Genomic DNA, 17,028 nt, shown 5'->3' with positions numbered 1-17,028 from the left:
CTTCCACTTAAACCTATCTGACTAGTGAACTGTCCAGGTACCTAAACAACCAGGAGTCTTCAGAATCCAGCTCAGAGGTGGGGATGAGCTGACCAGACAAAAGACAACAGGCAAATAGATATACTGCACTGGGAAATGAAATGGGTAGATCTTTCTGTCTTGGTACTGTGCTAAGAGAAACTCTCACAGGAAGTACTGTAGCTTGACACAGGCACCAAAGGAGATGGCTCCAAGGTTTTCTCCAGTACAGGTGCTCCTAGTGTATAGGTTTCCCTGAAGGAGAAGGAAGACCTGACTGCCTTGCCATGGAGCCTAGCAGTCTTCAAGGAACCAGGAAGGCAGCTGACTTCAGGGCTGTGCTAGCTGGGCTGTATTTTCTATTTTGTAATTTGCCACTGAATTGCCACTTCAAACCACTTACTGCTTTGTGCTCCAAATCTGATCAACCTGTTTCCCCCATTCTGAATCCCTGATAAATCTTCTAGCCTGTTTGCACCACAGCCTAGTCTGTGTGTTTGAAAAGAGGAAGCTCACAAAGAGATGCACCACTATCAGTCATACTAATGTTCATTTAACCAAGTTGCATTCAACTTGCTGAGCAAAGCTTGTAGCCTAGCTATGCTCCCCTAAGGATATAAGGGAGCTGCAATGAAAGAAACTGAAAGAAACTCTTGTTTCCCAACACAAGAAACGCAGAGGGATCCTTGGCCAGTTATTCCTAGGGACCAAAAGCACTTGGAGACTGGGAAGACTAGAAACAACTAGAAGACTTGTTTTATTCTTGGTGGTGGCAGCCAGTACCAGTTTACTCTCCTGCACCAGGCCTTATGCCCATAACTGGGGTGCCCCAGGTGTAAATGGGGCTGTCCTTGAGGACTACCCAAAAACTACTGATGGTCCAAAACATAGCAGCCAGACTTAGTTAGGGCTGACTGCTGTGAGCATATTATTATGAATGCTTCTCTGTATTAGTTAATGCACTGTAACACTGACAGACAACATTGGAATCAAGTGCCTTGAGAACTGAACAGATCAGGGGCCAAAATGTTGATCCACAAGCCAGGTGTGTATGTGGGCAGGTGGAGAATTGCACAACAGCAATGGTTTGACTCATATGCCCAAACAGGGATTGCTTTATGGGGGACCTTAACATTTCTTAATTGGACATAAACTGGTATTTTGGAAGGAAAGGACTAATGGGGTAGTTTTTCCATCCACTGCAGCTATATTCGGAGAACAGTATTTTCAAGCCTTTCCAAGCAGAATTTGAGCTACAGCCCTCTGCTGCATGCCATTAGATACAACTCATATACACACATGCAACCCAACATCCTTACATCTTGAGCCTGATGGCCAGAGAGTTCTTCCATTCAAGTTTCATTCGATTTAATTAGTTGAAATCAACTGAGTAAACCTTAAGCTTATTAATCAGAAGAGGCCAATTTTAGTTAGTGGTGCTGTGTGTTAAAGCTCATACTTTTTATACTCGTACTGGTGCTACCATAGTAAGAAGATCTGTCACCACACTCAAGAATTCTTTGAAATCTTTGCATGCATTTTTACATGAACAAACAATACTTCTGGAGGAGCAGGAATCACATTCTCTTTAGGAATTACGACGTGTGCCGTTCTCACAGTGGGCAACAAGAGAGGAGAGAAGTGCTTCCCAATTGCAGGGGATTTTTTGGTTAGAGTAGCAACTGAATACATGAGCAAAAACTGAAAATTAGTGGCTTGCACTTGAGAAGTTCATTAACAGAGTACTGCACAATTACAAGAAGGGTCTAAGTGTAGCTTACATCCATTAAAACTTGTGTTAAATCTAATGAAATTGTCATGATTGTGGAACATTTCATCTTTTAGAAAGAGGCACAGTGCCTTATAGCCAGAATCTACTTTTTTAACATCACAGTGTACATGAGAATCCTTAACTGATTCTCAGAATCCAGGCTACACTGTTTGTTTTTCAGTTTGAACTGCCTGCATCCCCAGAGAGCAGAAGGTTCCTTGCAGGAGGCTCCTCACTAGCTAACTCCTTAAAGCCTCTGACAGTGAACTTACAACAAAAATTCAGTACAGTAGCTGCCATGATTCCTGTTTAGGTTCTGCAACTGCCATGTGCGATGTAGAATGTCCAATGTCAGAATGGGACACTGTTCAATCCCTCCTGAAAGGGAACTTAGTATCTATTTGCAACAATGAAACAACTGCAAACACACCTGGGCACTAAAGCACCATGGAAATAAATCAGAAGGCTACTTATCAAAGAACCAGAAAGAAAAATAATAATGTTGACCATGCTTTCTGTCCTTTTCTTGCAGGCTTAGATGGTATTTTTATAATGTAATTTACAGACCATAGCTTCATTCTGCAATATTTTCATCCTGTTCTTCTCAGAGCTTCCTATACTTGACTATGGATAATCAAATGCTTGAGGAGGTCCTGGCTCCTCTGAATCAATCTGCTACCTCAGCTGTTGACTTCTACACTTATTCTCTAGTAGGGCAACTGTTATGCTTACAAAATATTTTTCAGTGTTTGCGGAGACTACTGTTCTAATGGCTTGGGAGGCAGAAGAACATTAATGGAGGAATTCTTTTCTAAAAGAGAATCACTTTGAAGAGCTGTTCAAATACTTTTAAAAAATCAAATATACCAAAGCCTTGATCATGAGAATGGGCAAGATACTCAATCAAGATTAATCATGGCAGTTTTTAAAGCCCTGAAGAGAACAAACCATGTTTTGGATAAATCAGTGGGGATTTCCAAATATTGCTACACCTCCCAACCCCTATGCTCTAAAGTTGGAGCCCCCTCAAAAGTAGATTAACCCATGCACTTAATAAAGAGCAATGAAACCAGCATTGTTACCTTCTCTACATAGTCCCCCCACCAAGCCCACTGGATTTCCTCCCATGTCTCAGCCTTTCAAGGGTAGAGGAAAACAATTAAGATCACAATTATTCAGAACATTTACATGCAGATTGAAAGACATGAATGTGCATGTGCTGCAGATGAGACAATTTGTTTCTAATTTAAACTCAAAGTGTTTTGATAAAAATGAAAGCAGCTTGATTAGAAGGTACAATCAGCACTGGCCCATAAACATCAGCTGTAATAAAGTACTGCCCATATCTCTGTGATTAAATACTGCACCATGTTGATCTTCAAAGGTACTGATGATGTTTATGGCCCTATTTCAACAATGTTATCTAACAGAGGCTGCAGAATTGGACTGAACTTCTCACTTGAGTTGATGAGAGGGTTTTGAATGACTTTAGTGATCATCTCTTATCACAGGTGTCAGACCAACTTGTTCTAAATCAACTGGGTAGTCAACTTTCAAAGCTTGGGATAAATGTGTGCCAACCTATGTAAGAGGTAAAGACCGACTGCTACTTATGCCCCTCTGGGGAAACAAGTAGAGGAAATTCAAAAGGTGTCAATAAAACCGGTCTCTGAGAGTGAGAGATCCAAAGTGTGTACTTGTTACTTCCTCAGAAACAGAAATGGTCAAGTTTTGTCCTTTAATCATCCCCGGATTGCTTCAGACATAGAAATACAACTTTTAAAAAGCATATGAAAGAGATAGCATATGTTTGGGAACTCATACATCATGCAGGTACACTCAGCAGAGAGCCAGGCCTCTGCCATGTATACACTGTTAAACTGGAGGTTGCTGACTTACACTGAAGGGAATGGCCTTCACATACTCAAACCCACATGGCACAGCAAATGACTTCATTACTCTAATTATGCCACTGTTCTTCCACTAGGGGGGCTACCACCATTTTCTCCTTACTGTTAGGGAACAAGATGCACCAAGGTGAGGCGGGGAAGAAAAGATACTCAATATGGCGGCTTGTGGCTACATGCAAATTAATAGCTGCTGCAAAGTCAGCTGTGCAAGAAAATGCTGGGGAGAAGGAACGAGAGAGGTAGGAGGAGAAATAAATAAAAGGAGAACAGCAAGAATTAACAATGAATACAATGCTGGAGGTTAGTTAAAATCCGTGTCTCAGGTCTAAGCACCCTTTCTGACAAGTAGATTTCCATTTTGAAAAAGCTCACTTGTGAGTCACTTTTGAGGATTAATAGGTGCAGACAGGAAGACACATGGTGGATCTGGCAGATCTTTTATATCTATGTCAATATAGATTACTCAGTATAGATTACTGAATATATTTAATGTTCTTTTTTAATTTTCCTGTACTAAAAATATCAAGCAGCCTCTTATGCATTCTCTCTGTACACTTTGACAATTATCTTCTTCCAATAAAGACAGCAGCTGCATGTTATGTTTGCCGACTTTCTCCCAGACAGTAGACACCAGGGTGCACACCTTAATCAATAGTTATTTGATACAAGGCATCAAATTACCTAGTGCTAATTGTATTATTGCTCCTTGTTAATTAGTCCTTGGGCATTTTAAAATTTGTTGGCTATCTAACAAGGAACACACCTGGGAGAAGGGAGTCAAACAGGAAGCAAACCCAGTGTCACTGTGTAGAAGCATTCTGACAAATAACTGTGTCATACAGGGCTGAGCCAAAAAAGTGGGGAGATGGTGAATCACTTTTAATGAAAACATCTGGCAGGGTTGAAAAATGGCAGCTTGAGGGCATTCCCTGAAAAGGAGCAGAAGTCGTTCTCCAGTCCGACTGTGGCAATGCAGATCCCCGAAGCATTGCTGTAACTTGCATTCAGTGAGAATGCGGCATAAGCGGCACATTGACAGCACGATGGCCAATGGACTTCAGGCTGCAAATGTAACTGTTATGAAGAAGACTGTCAGGAAGAAAAAGCTGGTATCAAAGCACCAGTGGAGAGGGAAAACAATGGTGGCAAACACATTAAACAGGTGGATCTCATATCAGTTGGGAGGGTTACAGGATCTGTTTTGGTCCTACCCACTACCAGAAATAAAGCAGACAAACATTCAGTGTGTTCTTCATAAAAAATATACATTTCAAAGCCACGTAAGAAATACAGCATAAATACAGAACCAAACACTTATCAGCAACTTCAATGTCATGAATACTATTGAAAGAATTATATCATAGGGTTTCATGGATAAAAGCCCACTTCACAGATGCATCCCTGGACTGTAGCCCACAAAGTTCATGACACAGAAAATGGTTATGCTGCAAGATGCTTCTTTGTTGTTGCTGCAACAATCTAACGTGGCCATGCAAGCATTAAGTGCTGTGCTCCAGAGAGGGTCGCCCCCCTCAACCCGGTAATAAACTAGGACAGCAAAACACCAACTTATGCAGAGAGCCAGTTCTAATCCATGCCTCACCAGTGTATTTCTGCTTGTTAAGGGCACTGGAGGTAATCCAGCACGTTCACATAATCTTGGCAGGACAGCCCTCCCCTCTTGTGCGCACACCCATCGACATGGGGGGCAGTTCACTGTAATGTGAGGCTGTGTAGCTTTCTGGCACTGATTGCAGCCATAAGGGATGGTGAGATTGCATGAGTCCCTCGCACACAGAGACTTTGTGGCCACTGGGGCATCAAAACATGGGGCCCCCCCCCCCCCCCCGCATGTGGTCATCAGCCTAATTTCATGGTGTGTGGAAAAGAGGACGATGCGAGGGGAAATGGAAGGCAGCCAAAGCAGATGAAGTGATGGGGAAAAGCCCTTTGCAAGGGATCTGTTCAGACCTGTGGCAAGGATGGGAAAAATAGCAGAAGGGGCTAGACATGGAGAGAGCAAGTGTTCTGGAAGTAATCCATCTAGACCTCTGGCAAGGGAGATCTGTATCACCCAGGTAGCCTGCTGGGCAGGGAAGAAAAGGGGTGGAGGAAGACAGAAAAGAGCCCAGCGATGGAGGGAAAGAAAAGGGCATGGCCCCACTCATATTTAGTTCTGGCTCCACCACTGCCTGCATGCAGCTCCTTGCATGTGAGCCCCAAAGCAAAGTGGCACTCAACAGAAAAACAGTTCACTGCCCCGGCTGAGAACCCAAAACATTATCAATTCAGTATGACTGTCTTCCTGGTCACTTGGCATGCCCTGTTCCACAGCAGTTCCTCCCAAGCCACAGGGAATGTAACAAAAAAAAAAAAAAGAGATTGTGGGGAAGCAACCAGTCTGAATATTTTTTAATTTATCTAAACCAAGGGTAATATCCAGTGTGAGGCTACTACTGACAGAAATTCCATTGTGCTAGCCTAGCGAACCTCTAGCATAATGCTAATAGTGCTGCCTGGTCTGATGGGTTTCCCTGGAAGGCAAGTGGTGCCACAGCAGGCGAGTGGTGCCAGAAGCCATTTCCGCTAGCAGGAAGTAGTTTACATTCGCAGTGGCACTTCACTGGATACTACCACAAATTGCTACATAGACTGCTTTCCACTGAAGTACTGCAGGTTGGAAACACAGCTGGGGGTTCAAAAAGCTTACCAAGGACATATTCTTCTCTTGAAACAAGGTGTAAGTTATACGTTCTGATTCTGTTAGAGTGCTGCATTTCTCATCTTTCTGAAGGACTGTATCTGGTTGTTCTCTGGACACAGATGTCTTGAAAAGGACTGTCTGCACAAGCAACATTTTATTTTTGAAAACACTAATAGGCTGAGAAATAAATCACGCTGAGGGCAAAACAGCACATGGAAGGAAGGAAGTACACTGTTCCAAATTAAACAGTATTTAACAGATAAGCTAAAGGAATGGCTGAGATTCAAAGATGGTTATTATGTTGTCTCCCATGTTGCACTGTATATTAACTTTGTACATGTATCTGGTTGTGTTTTGAAAAAACTTGCTTGAGAAAAAAGCTTCTTGTATTGTCTCATGTAAAATTACTCAGGTTGAGTAATCTTATGGACTGACTCTGCTGCTAGGCTGTATATATTATCATAACATCGCGCACCCGAGTTCATTTCCTGCATTCACCCAACAGAAACAAGGAAAGCAAAACATACTGCTCTGAAAAACAAAGAACAGATCAGACCCCCAGGATCTGTGAAGACAACCTCACCAATGATGGGCCTGCATGGCAGTAACCCTGCCAGGTCAGCCAGCCATAGGAGATGCTGTGGCTGGTTGAGAGCAATGGGGAGACCCCACCCCCGAGGCAACACACACCAGCCACACACTATGCTACCACAGCACCCTCTGGTGCGTGAGCTACTGCCATGCAGATGGCAAGAATCTAGGGCTCAAGCAGTCTTATGACTCCACAACACGAAGCAGTGGATGAACAGGGAACGTAACATGACACCCAAATAGCTACCTGGGGGGGAACCTATACAGAGCTCCACAGACCTTCCTGGGACAAAGTTTGGAGATCCAATTGAAGGTCAGGAAGCCTTCTGCAGACAGTGCAAAGAAAGAACGTGGATGGGCAAGAGGGGAAGCTACAATGATGCTCACACCAGAGCAGCCTCAAGTAGCTCACTGCAGAGGACATAGGGCTGGGAAAGACATAGCCCTATTCATGTGTTGATGTGCCAGGGGCAGTCACTTTAGAGGCAGACAGGGAGTACTCCCTGGACTTGAAGCCACGGACAAGTTCCACAGAGAAGCAGTCCCTCAGCCTTAGCAGGAGAGAGACACACAAGGGGGCATTTGTCATTCCCCAGCCTGAGGACCCAGTCAGATACACAAGGCAACGCAGAAGTACTAGCCCAGCAGAACAGCTCAGATTCCATATGCAAGTGTTCCCATGTTCAACCCCAGGAGTGATGGTCTACTGCAAAAGGCTGGGAGAAGCCCCCTGCCTCTCACACACACACTGAAGACAGAGGTACATGAACCAATCACATGCAGAGGGCATGCCCATATGTGCTCTCTGGTGAACTGCATGGGCCACTCTGAGAGGACTGCCCCCTTCCACTTCCCAGAGCCTGAATGAGCATCATGGATCCCAAGCCTTGAAAGCAACCAGAACCCCATCTCCCTCCCAGTCCGTGTCACATTCTGAAGCCGGTTACAGTGAGACAGCACTGGGGACTGGGGAGAGTTCTCCGTCTGCTTAACCTGTGGCAACAACGAAACACTACATGTGGCAAAGCCCTCATGGAAAGTGCACTGGATGGCATTAGTTCTGAAAGTAAAACAGCACATATATGGCATTGCTCCTTATGTCGCTGGAAGAGAAACTACCACTGGTAGTGCCCTTCCTGGCTCCAGCTCCATACTAGGAACACCTTCACCTGTTCTACAACCCCATAAGGAAACTTGCAGAGGTGTGGGGGCCTGTTCGGAACATCCCACTGAGAGACAGCTGGAGGTGCTCTGATTCTTGCTGCCAGCAGCAAGAAGGGTCTCCCTTGAGCTGGGACTCAGGCATGGGAATGGGGGAAGGCCAAGGTAGGTGTTATCTGCATCTACCAGAGAAGTGCCCATGTGGGGCAAAGGGAGGCAGAGTAATGGGCCCTGGGTGCACAGCTGGTGTTAACAAGGAAGCAACAGAGAGTGAGTGGTGCCATCTGAGTTCTCCTTCAGTGCCTTTGCTCCAGTCTCCCATTCATCCCACCGCACCATTGGGAGGCTCTGGGGAGCAGGTAGGGGGAAGACTGACCTCATTAGTATGTACCCTTTCACTGCAGGGAGTGCCTGTGCAGCACAGTGTGTGCAGAATCTTTGTTCTGCTCCACAGGTTTGGGCTACAAGGTAAAGCAGCTCACAAGACTTTTCTAGTAGATGGAATGGAGCACCTGGCATTTGCTAACAGAGAGCTGTCCTGCAGGGGTGCATGTCACTCTCGCATCTCCCTCCTGAGAGAAACTGCTCCCAGCTGTTGGGGAGGAAAGGATGGATGTTTCACTGATATAATGTGTATACACAGCATGAGAACTGAAGGAGAGAAATGGAAGAAATTTAAAGGAAATAGACTTTGTAGTGCAGATTCCCCTTTCCCTGTCTACAGTGTACTGTCTTTGCATCCCAAGTCCTGGGACCTGAGGGGATTTCTGTAAGGCATTTAGGTCTGCAGTCCTGAGGCAGAGAAGCTAGAAAAGTTCTGTGAAGACAGATATTAGCAGTGTGTTGTCCCCATCTGTGGAAACAAGGAAAGTGCCCTTTCTTGAGAGTTTCTAGCACTTGAGTTTCCTCTTGTGATGCTTGAAAGAATGCAGACTACAAAAGCTGCAGTGATATATTGGGGTTGGTGTGGGTAGTCTGAATCCTGTGGTCTGCTTTGGTGGCATGAACAGGAAACAATTCCAGGCTTACAGGTATTCTAGAAATAATTTTGGATGGATGGATGGATGGATGGATGGATGGATGGGGCTTTTAATTTATATCAACTCTAGCAGTGCAAAGTAGTGCTGCCATCAGAGGTTGCATCAAAATCTTACGGGGGGGGGGGGGTCCAGTGAGTCCCTCCTCCCCAGCACCATGCACATCCCACCATGTCTTAGCATCTCTGCTGGCAGGGCAAAAATGCCAGCTTTTGCAAACAATGTTTCTAGCAGAAGGCAGTCCAATGCCACTGCAGTGGAAATTCTGCCATATTCTGTAGGCTTCCACACAGCAATTCTTCAATAAGAACTGCATAACCTGAAAGGTTTGGGGGTTTTGAAAAAAATTTTTCCCTGTTTTAGTCCAAATGAAAAAAAACCAACACTACCACAAAGAATGGATTATGGGAGAAGTTGGTAAGTTTCCCAGATTTTCACAGGAGTGCATTCTTTTTGAGCTCAACCTTGAAATGCATTCATCTCCTGCCAATTAAAGAGAATATGGTATTTGCAGCTCAGCATTAACAGGACAGTCATTAGAAATAGTGTGATAAGGTTTTCATGTATGGATTGATGAGTGCTGCCCTTCATGCAATCCATTATTATGCACATGACGAAATGCTGAAGGCTAAAATAAGAAATACTTGAACAGAAACAGTCTTGTTTTCAATTACTTCTGACCTGTAAATTATTTTCTTGGCAGAATTCCTTGATTGTGATCAGAAGAGGAGCTAATATGGTAGATTTTGCTTCAGAAACACCATCAACTTTCTTTAAATTAGCCACGGTTGTAGGCCTGAAAAAAACATTGAAGACATCCTGTGATTTCATTACTGTGGCTTAAGGCATTAAGTGTATGAAGACGATAATTCTAAATTTAACACATAAAACCCAGAAATTACTACCATCAGTGGTTATGTTGAACTAGTCAAATTCTTTCAGATCTTCTACAAACCTCTTAAGATTGTTTCCATAAATGACTAAGGGCAAATAAATCAGTGTTTAAAAATCTAAAAGTCCCCTAGCCAGGGCCATTTCTAATTGATGGACATTATTCAAAGATGATTCAGTGTCCATGTTCATTCAGTAACTGTCAGGTCTCCAACATTTATCACATCAGACAGTACATGTGGCTGGTGCAGTATAGTGGCTAAAAGTGGCTAAAAGACTCACAGCGAATCATCACGTCCCAACATTGAACCTCTCCTTTGCCACGAAGTCACTCTACTTGGACAAGCACCACGCACTCCCTCTCAGTCCCCATCAGCAATTTGAGGATAAGAATATGGAACTACCTTACAAGAATATTGTACAGATAACAAGATAATGTCACAGCATCAGGAAAGCCCAGCCCACAGCCAAAGAAGCCTGCTGGGCACATTGGATCTCAAATGAGGGCTTTACTTCTCCCTGAAGGGACGCTCAGAGGGGAGAACAGGCAGAGGGAGATTTGCCCCTCCATCTTCTTCCGTTCTCCATGTGGGCAAAGCAACAAACAGTGAAGCCAGGGCCACAGTGGGCTTTTCTTGGCCTGAGCTATCCCTACCTTACCCAGGAAAAAACAAAAAACAAAAGCAAAGCTGGTTTCCCAACCAAGACACCAGCTGGAACGCTTCGGCCAGGGACACAATGGTGTTACAAAGCAGGCCCTTGCCCCAGAAGCCATCTAGTCCTTGAGAGGTCCAGAAAGGGGTCCAGACCTCAAAAAGGTTTGCCGCTCAAACACTAAAGCACAATATAAATGCTTGCATTATTTCTGTTATCATCTGGGATGAATAACATACAAGTAATCAGTTGATACGGAAGTCAACAAATCAATATACATCCATGTGTAAATTACAGTCCACTTGTAATACAACCAAGCCCAGATTTATTTCTTTTGTTTAGCCTGACAGGTTGAATATGTTGGTTATTTGTCTCATTGGATGTTTACCTTAATGATTTCAAGATTCTTTGCTTGCGCTTTTCGGAACAGTGTTTTTGTTTGGATGGCTCAAACAGCATTCCCCAAGCTGGTGCCCACCAGATATATTGGATTTTGTGGGTTACAGTTCAACACATCTGGAGCGAACCAGGCCAGGGAAGGCTGACCTAAAGACTTTGAGTGGAAGACAAGGCTGAAGAAAAATATCTTGCTGTTGTTGTTAGTCACGAAGTCGTGTCCAACCCATCACGACCCCATGGACAACATTCCTCCAGGCCTTCCTGTCCTCCACATTCCCCTAGAGTCCACCTAAGCTCACAATGAGTGCTTCAGTGACTCCATCTAGCCACCTCATCCTCTGCTGTCGCCCTCTCCTTTTGCCGTCAGGGTCTTCTCCAGTGAATTGTTCCTTCTCATTAGGTGGCCAAAGTATATGATTTTCATCTTCAGTATCTGGCCTTCTAAAGAGCAGTCAGGGTTGATCTCCTCTAGGACTGACCAGTTTGATCGCCTTGCAGTCCAAGGAACTCACAGGAGGCAGCTTTTCCTCAGCTTTTGTAAAAATATCTTACAAAAGCTTTATGATCTTCCCTAAAATGGAGCTGGCCAGCAGGACCAATAATGGGAGTTTTAGTCCAAAACCTTTGCGGGGTACTAGGATGGGGAAGTTTGAATGCTCCTGACAAGGCTCCTAAAACCTTTTCTGCAGCTGCACTGTGCTGAGGATTTGTACGGACCATTTGGAAAATGAACTAGCTGTGGCACAAAGTTCACAAATTGAAATGGTCTAATAATATGGTATATTCATTGAGACAGAAGCAAATGTAGAAGACAGACAATACTTTGCCAGTCTAGAATTCAACATTAGAAAAGACCCTGGAAAAAAGTGAGGCTCAGCCAGATGTAAAAGTATAAATGGCAGGGGGGCTCCCACCCAATGAGTAGGAAAATCTTCCCAACAAAAGGCCCCACACAGGGGCACACCCGATATGCGTGATGCACAGAGACCATGAAGAAGAACAGGTAATAAGTGACAGTGCCAATGGGGAATGGAAGGTACAGCAGCTACAGTAAAGGTCAAGCTACTCACACACTTGACCATTCAAAATAGGATTCATGCATAGAAAGGATTGGGGTGAATTACACCCAACACTTAGCATTCCATCTTCCACTTGGAACAATTGCCTGCAGAATTCTGCAATGCCTAATAACCAGCAACAGGAATAAGAGAAAGGCTTGTGCTCAGTCTTGTTTTCAATGGTCTATTTTAAATGCAACTGGCATTGTTGTTCCTGTCAAAATTGTTTTAATAGTGTATTTCAATGTGAGATTTCATATTTGTATATGAAATGTACGAATTAATACTGGACTGCACCAAGGCTCACCTGCACCTGTCGATTGCCCTTCATACTCCATACAAAACAGTAGCAAAAGCAGAATTCACTTCCATAGGTAGCTTAGTTTTAGAGATAATTTTGGTATACACCTGAAAGCATCCCTAGGCAGGTCTGAGGAATGTAGCTGTGAAATACTGCCAATGTTACACTGAAGCTGTTGACCTGTTTCAACTTAAACCAATGACAAAATCCAAAGACTCCCCAGGCTGATTAAGTACACTTAGTGTTTGGCAATATTTATGTCTTATGTTTCTGCATTGCTAACAGCTGAAGCTTTATGGGCAGTTCCAAAGAAAAAGCAGATCTCATTGGCACCGATTTACACGTATGTCTAAAACAGATATGGATTCGGAAGTAACAATGAGCGAGGAATCTAGTTTGGGGGAGGGAATCCGTCAGATTTGCTCGGCTCAGCTCCCTGGACTCCAGCCCATTTTGCAGTCTCTGCTCTATGCCCACCTCACACGGAGTCTTCACATGGGCATCAGGCAGGAAGCAAGTCCAAGAGAATCCTTGTGGCTGGCCTGAGCAGACACCACTTGTGTGCCTCCACTGCGCAAGTGGAATTCTGCTTCTGCACATGCAGCTTTTTGTACTTTGTGCAAACAATTGTGTCTTGCTCTGTTTAGCCACAAAGTCGTGCCCAATCCATCATGACCCCATAGACAGCATTCCTCCCAGTTCTGTCCTCCACCATCCCCTGGAGTCCACCAAAGCCCACACCCACCTCCCCAGTGACCCCCATCTAGCCCCTTCAACCTCTGCCATCCCCTTCTCCTTTTGCCTTCAGTCCTTCCCAGCATCAGGATCTTCTCCAGTGAGTCCTTCCTTCTCATTAGGTGGCCAAAGTATTTGAGTTTCATCGTCAGTATCTGGCCTCCTAAAGAACAGTCAGGCTTGATTTCCTTAAAATTGACTGATTTTATTTCTTTGCAGTCCAAAGTACTTTCTCAGGAGTCTGCTCCAGCACCACAACTGAAAGGTGTCAATCCTTCAGTGCTCGGTTTTCTTAATGGTCCAACTCTAACTTGTTGGCAGGATGATGTCTCTGCTTTTTAGTATTGTGTACTTTGTGCAAAGAAGGGGTCTGCTAGTATTCCTGAACTTTTGCTGACTAGATCTCAGTTTGGCTTGCTTCCTGGCAGGGCCAAGTCTGACCAGGAAACAAATCTGGTGAGCATGAAAGAACCAGATAATAGCTGGATTTCCACCACACTACTAGAAATGTATTAGCTTAACGAAGACAAATGAAGAAACAGAGTAATTATGCTGAGTGACAATTCTGTCAGTTCACAGGGCTTGAAAAGCAGTTTTAAATTTCTAAGCTGGAGCCAGATGGTATTTTGTTTTTATGACACACTATGCCCAATATTGGCCCCATCTTCCCCTCTGAAAATCTTCTGTTACTTTCACCCCACTTCTCTTGGCATACATTCAGCCATCCTACTCTATTTCATTTACATATTAAAATGAAAAGATTTACCGTATCATGGTCATGTCAACCAACACTTTATTTGTTGCTAGTACTGCTGGTGGGACATCTTTCTTATTGGCTAGTTTTTGCCTGGCTGTCACTAGTTTGCCATATAGCAGTGTCTGTTAATGACAAAAGTTAGTTTTGGAAAATTATTTCATTAATTTCATTTTATTTCATTAAAAATATGCAGACCGATGCAAACATACTGCTAAAAAGTACTGCTAAACACTGGACCTGTAATGTTTAGCTGATTAACAGTGTTTTGCTTGGCTGGTTTTAATGTTTTACTGTCATTATTTTAAAAACACAAATACTTATAGACACCACAAGAAGTAGGGGACATCTTAGAGGAAGCACTGACCCTTCTCTTTCGATAAAGGTGGAAATGGCTGGGGTCAGACAATATGATAACCCGAGGGTTGGGTATAGGTCTATCACTGAACCATAGGTTGTTGTTGAACCAAGGGTTGTTGTTGTTCCTGTGTTGTCTGAACCCAGGTGAATGAATAAACCATGGCTTGCTAAACACAAACAGCACATGAACAGAAGTCATTGTTTGTTGCTGGATTTTAAGCTGTGGGTTGTTCATTATGGTTTGTTATCTCAAGTGGATTTAATCCACATCTCAACAACCCACACTCAACCGCAGAGTGCGTATCATGTTGTCTTAACGCAGTTAAGGTTTCTTCTAAGACAGCACCTTAGATGTGCATCATCCAAAAATGTGCGTCATCATTACACACTTTTCTTTGGAAGTACTGATTTTTTTCTCCTATGTAAAACCTATACAGATTTTATTGATTAAACCTGAAGCATTTAATTAAGAGGTTTTAAAAATATTAAGTCATATGAAGTGAAATACTGAAACATTTCATCTAACATACTAACCTGTAATTCCTTCTCTCTCTGGGATACTTCGAAGTGGGCCGGGGTCTGAATCAGTGGCAACTGCACCACAGCACTACTGAAAGAAAAAAAGTCAAATTCAGCTAATGATTCACACACACACACAACTTTCCTCTCAAACGTCATGGCTAGCCTGCACATCCTTGGAAATTTTACTAACTGATGAAGAAGCTAAAGATATGGAGTTGCACCATATTAGAAATCTTCAATAGACTAAATTGTAGCACAGGTGCTGTATGCAAAGAGAATTTGTGACATGCCTGCACATTAGTAGAAAAGCCCATAAATCTGACTGTGGCATAGATTTTGGACTACACTCCTGCCTGCCTTTTTCACGGTTGTGCTCCTGCCCACTTCACATTGCCAGCTATTGTGCTGGTTGGCAATGATGCAAGTTGCAGGCAAACATGTTTGGGGGAAGGGGTGCCAGGCTCTTGAAGGCTTCTTTAGATGCTTGATCAAGTATAACAATTGTTAAACTTCAGAGTTTAACAGTTTATATGTTGGTGAATTCTTAGATCTGCTACTGCAGCACAGATTGGAGCATGGATTGTGGGGGGGGGGTGGAAATATTAAAAATAACAATGAGAGTTATTTTTTATTTATTCAACTTTAGGTTGTCCTGCACATCTTTCAGGCTACAAATGTATACATATTCCCTGACTAAAAGCCCCAGGGAACTCAGTGGGATTTCCTTCTGAACAGCCAATATAAGATTGGAAAGTTAGTCTTTTACTGTATTGTGCTTTTAGTAGTATCAAAATTTTTAAAAGGCAGGCAATTAAACATTTTAAAACTCTAAATTCTTTGTCAGAACTAAGTCTAGCCAATGAAAACTACTAAAGCTGTTTGTGCAGCCAGAGCATCCCACTTACAGCTGCTGACCCAATTAACATTCTCTTAAGAGATTACACAAAACATGAGATAGAAAAAGTGGTAAGAAAGAACAGAGAGAAGTTAAAATAGCTTCTGTTAATACCACCTTGTATTTGGAAGCATAATCCCTCTGGAGATTTTACTTGTTTCTTGATAGGCAAACATTTCATGCAAAGATGTCTTCTTCAGAGATACAAAAATTTTAAAGACAGAAAATTAATAGGCATACCAAACTGTTGCTTTGACCAAATAGCAGTAATAAAAAGTTCTCTTGTGTTTTAAAATGGCACCATAAATTTGGTAGAAATTTAATTAATATTAAATATCATCACCATGAAGAATCATGGTGGCATGAAGAATCATTTTCAGACTTAAGAATTCTTTAATAGAATATAGAATTCTAAAGTTTCATTTTCAAGTGCCTTTTATTATAACTTAAACACTGGACGGACACACACACACACACACACAGCTGCCTTCCTTTTCATCAGAGTTAAGGAACTCAAGGGCAAACAGCCCCTTCTCACAATACTCCCACGATGTCCAGTTCATTGGCATTTAAATTTAATATGGCTTCTATTTCACTAGAATATGAAACTGACTTCGAACCATAATTTCACATTCTGATTAGATGGTAATTCTGTTTAACAACTGTGCTTAATATGGGCATCAACAAAGAGTGATTAAATCTGGAAAGTTTGCACCAGGATAGGTTGGAAAAGATTTTTGGAATGGAACTAGCAATGGCTCAAGCCAGCATGGCCAACAGTCAGGAATGATGGGAGTTGGAGTCCAAAAAATCTGAAGGGCACCACATTAGGGAAGACTGTTTGAGCCATCCAAATAAGAGCACTGTCCAGAAGACAAAACTGTTACTATTGCAAATACAGATGAGTTATTTTTCCACAGTACTAACCTGCTTTTCTGGTGCTAACTTAGGTAAGATTGCATTGGAGAAATGCCCTGCACCTGAAAATATCTGTTTATTGCTGGAAAGAGGAAGAAAAAGTTCAGCCTTATATAAAGCAAAATGCAAAATTCCTACAACATAACCCACAGCTCAAGAAACAGGACAAAATAGCTCTTTTCTTTTGAAGAAAGTGAAGGTTCAGAACATTAATGATTTCAGAGCACAGCCTCTATTTGTAAACTACCCTTCCTCCAAAAGCATAGAATATGTAGTGTTCTTCCCATTTTCTTGGGCAAAATGACCAGCATGTTTGGCTACCAACATGTGATGGCTTCCATTTTGAATG

The 17,028-nt window shown here is 42.9% G+C and overlaps 1 protein-coding gene across 5 annotated transcripts in view; it reads right to left on the bottom strand.

Moving 5' to 3' along the window:
• The window catches only part of WRN (WRN RecQ like helicase), a 69,518-nt gene that overhangs the window by 4,336 nt on the left and 48,154 nt on the right, over nt 1-17,028 (bottom strand). For 2 of the 5 annotated variants that reach the window (XM_044418870.1, XM_044418871.1), the window contains exons 26-31: nt 16,689-16,761; nt 15,879-15,955; nt 14,879-14,954; nt 13,997-14,109; nt 9,874-9,988; nt 6,410-6,541 (exon numbers count right to left, since the gene is read on the bottom strand). In XM_044418870.1, the coding sequence (XP_044274805.1) occupies nt 6,410-6,541; nt 9,874-9,988; nt 13,997-14,109; nt 14,879-14,954; nt 15,879-15,955; nt 16,689-16,761 (586 nt within the window). Of the gene's footprint in view, nt 1-6,409; nt 6,542-9,873; nt 9,989-13,996; nt 14,110-14,878; nt 14,955-15,878; nt 15,956-16,688; nt 16,762-17,028 lie in introns of those variants that run through there. The other 3 variants (XM_044418872.1, XM_044418873.1, XM_044418874.1) reach the window with 3 other exon arrangements.

The sequence above is a fragment of the Varanus komodoensis genome, unplaced genomic scaffold (genome assembly GCF_004798865.1).
Source record: "Varanus komodoensis strain SLA01 unplaced genomic scaffold, ASM479886v1 scaffold94, whole genome shotgun sequence".
NCBI lineage: Eukaryota > Metazoa > Chordata > Lepidosauria > Squamata > Varanidae > Varanus > Varanus komodoensis.
Note: the sequence above shows the minus strand (reverse complement) of the source record. Positions and strands in the feature narration are given on the sequence as shown.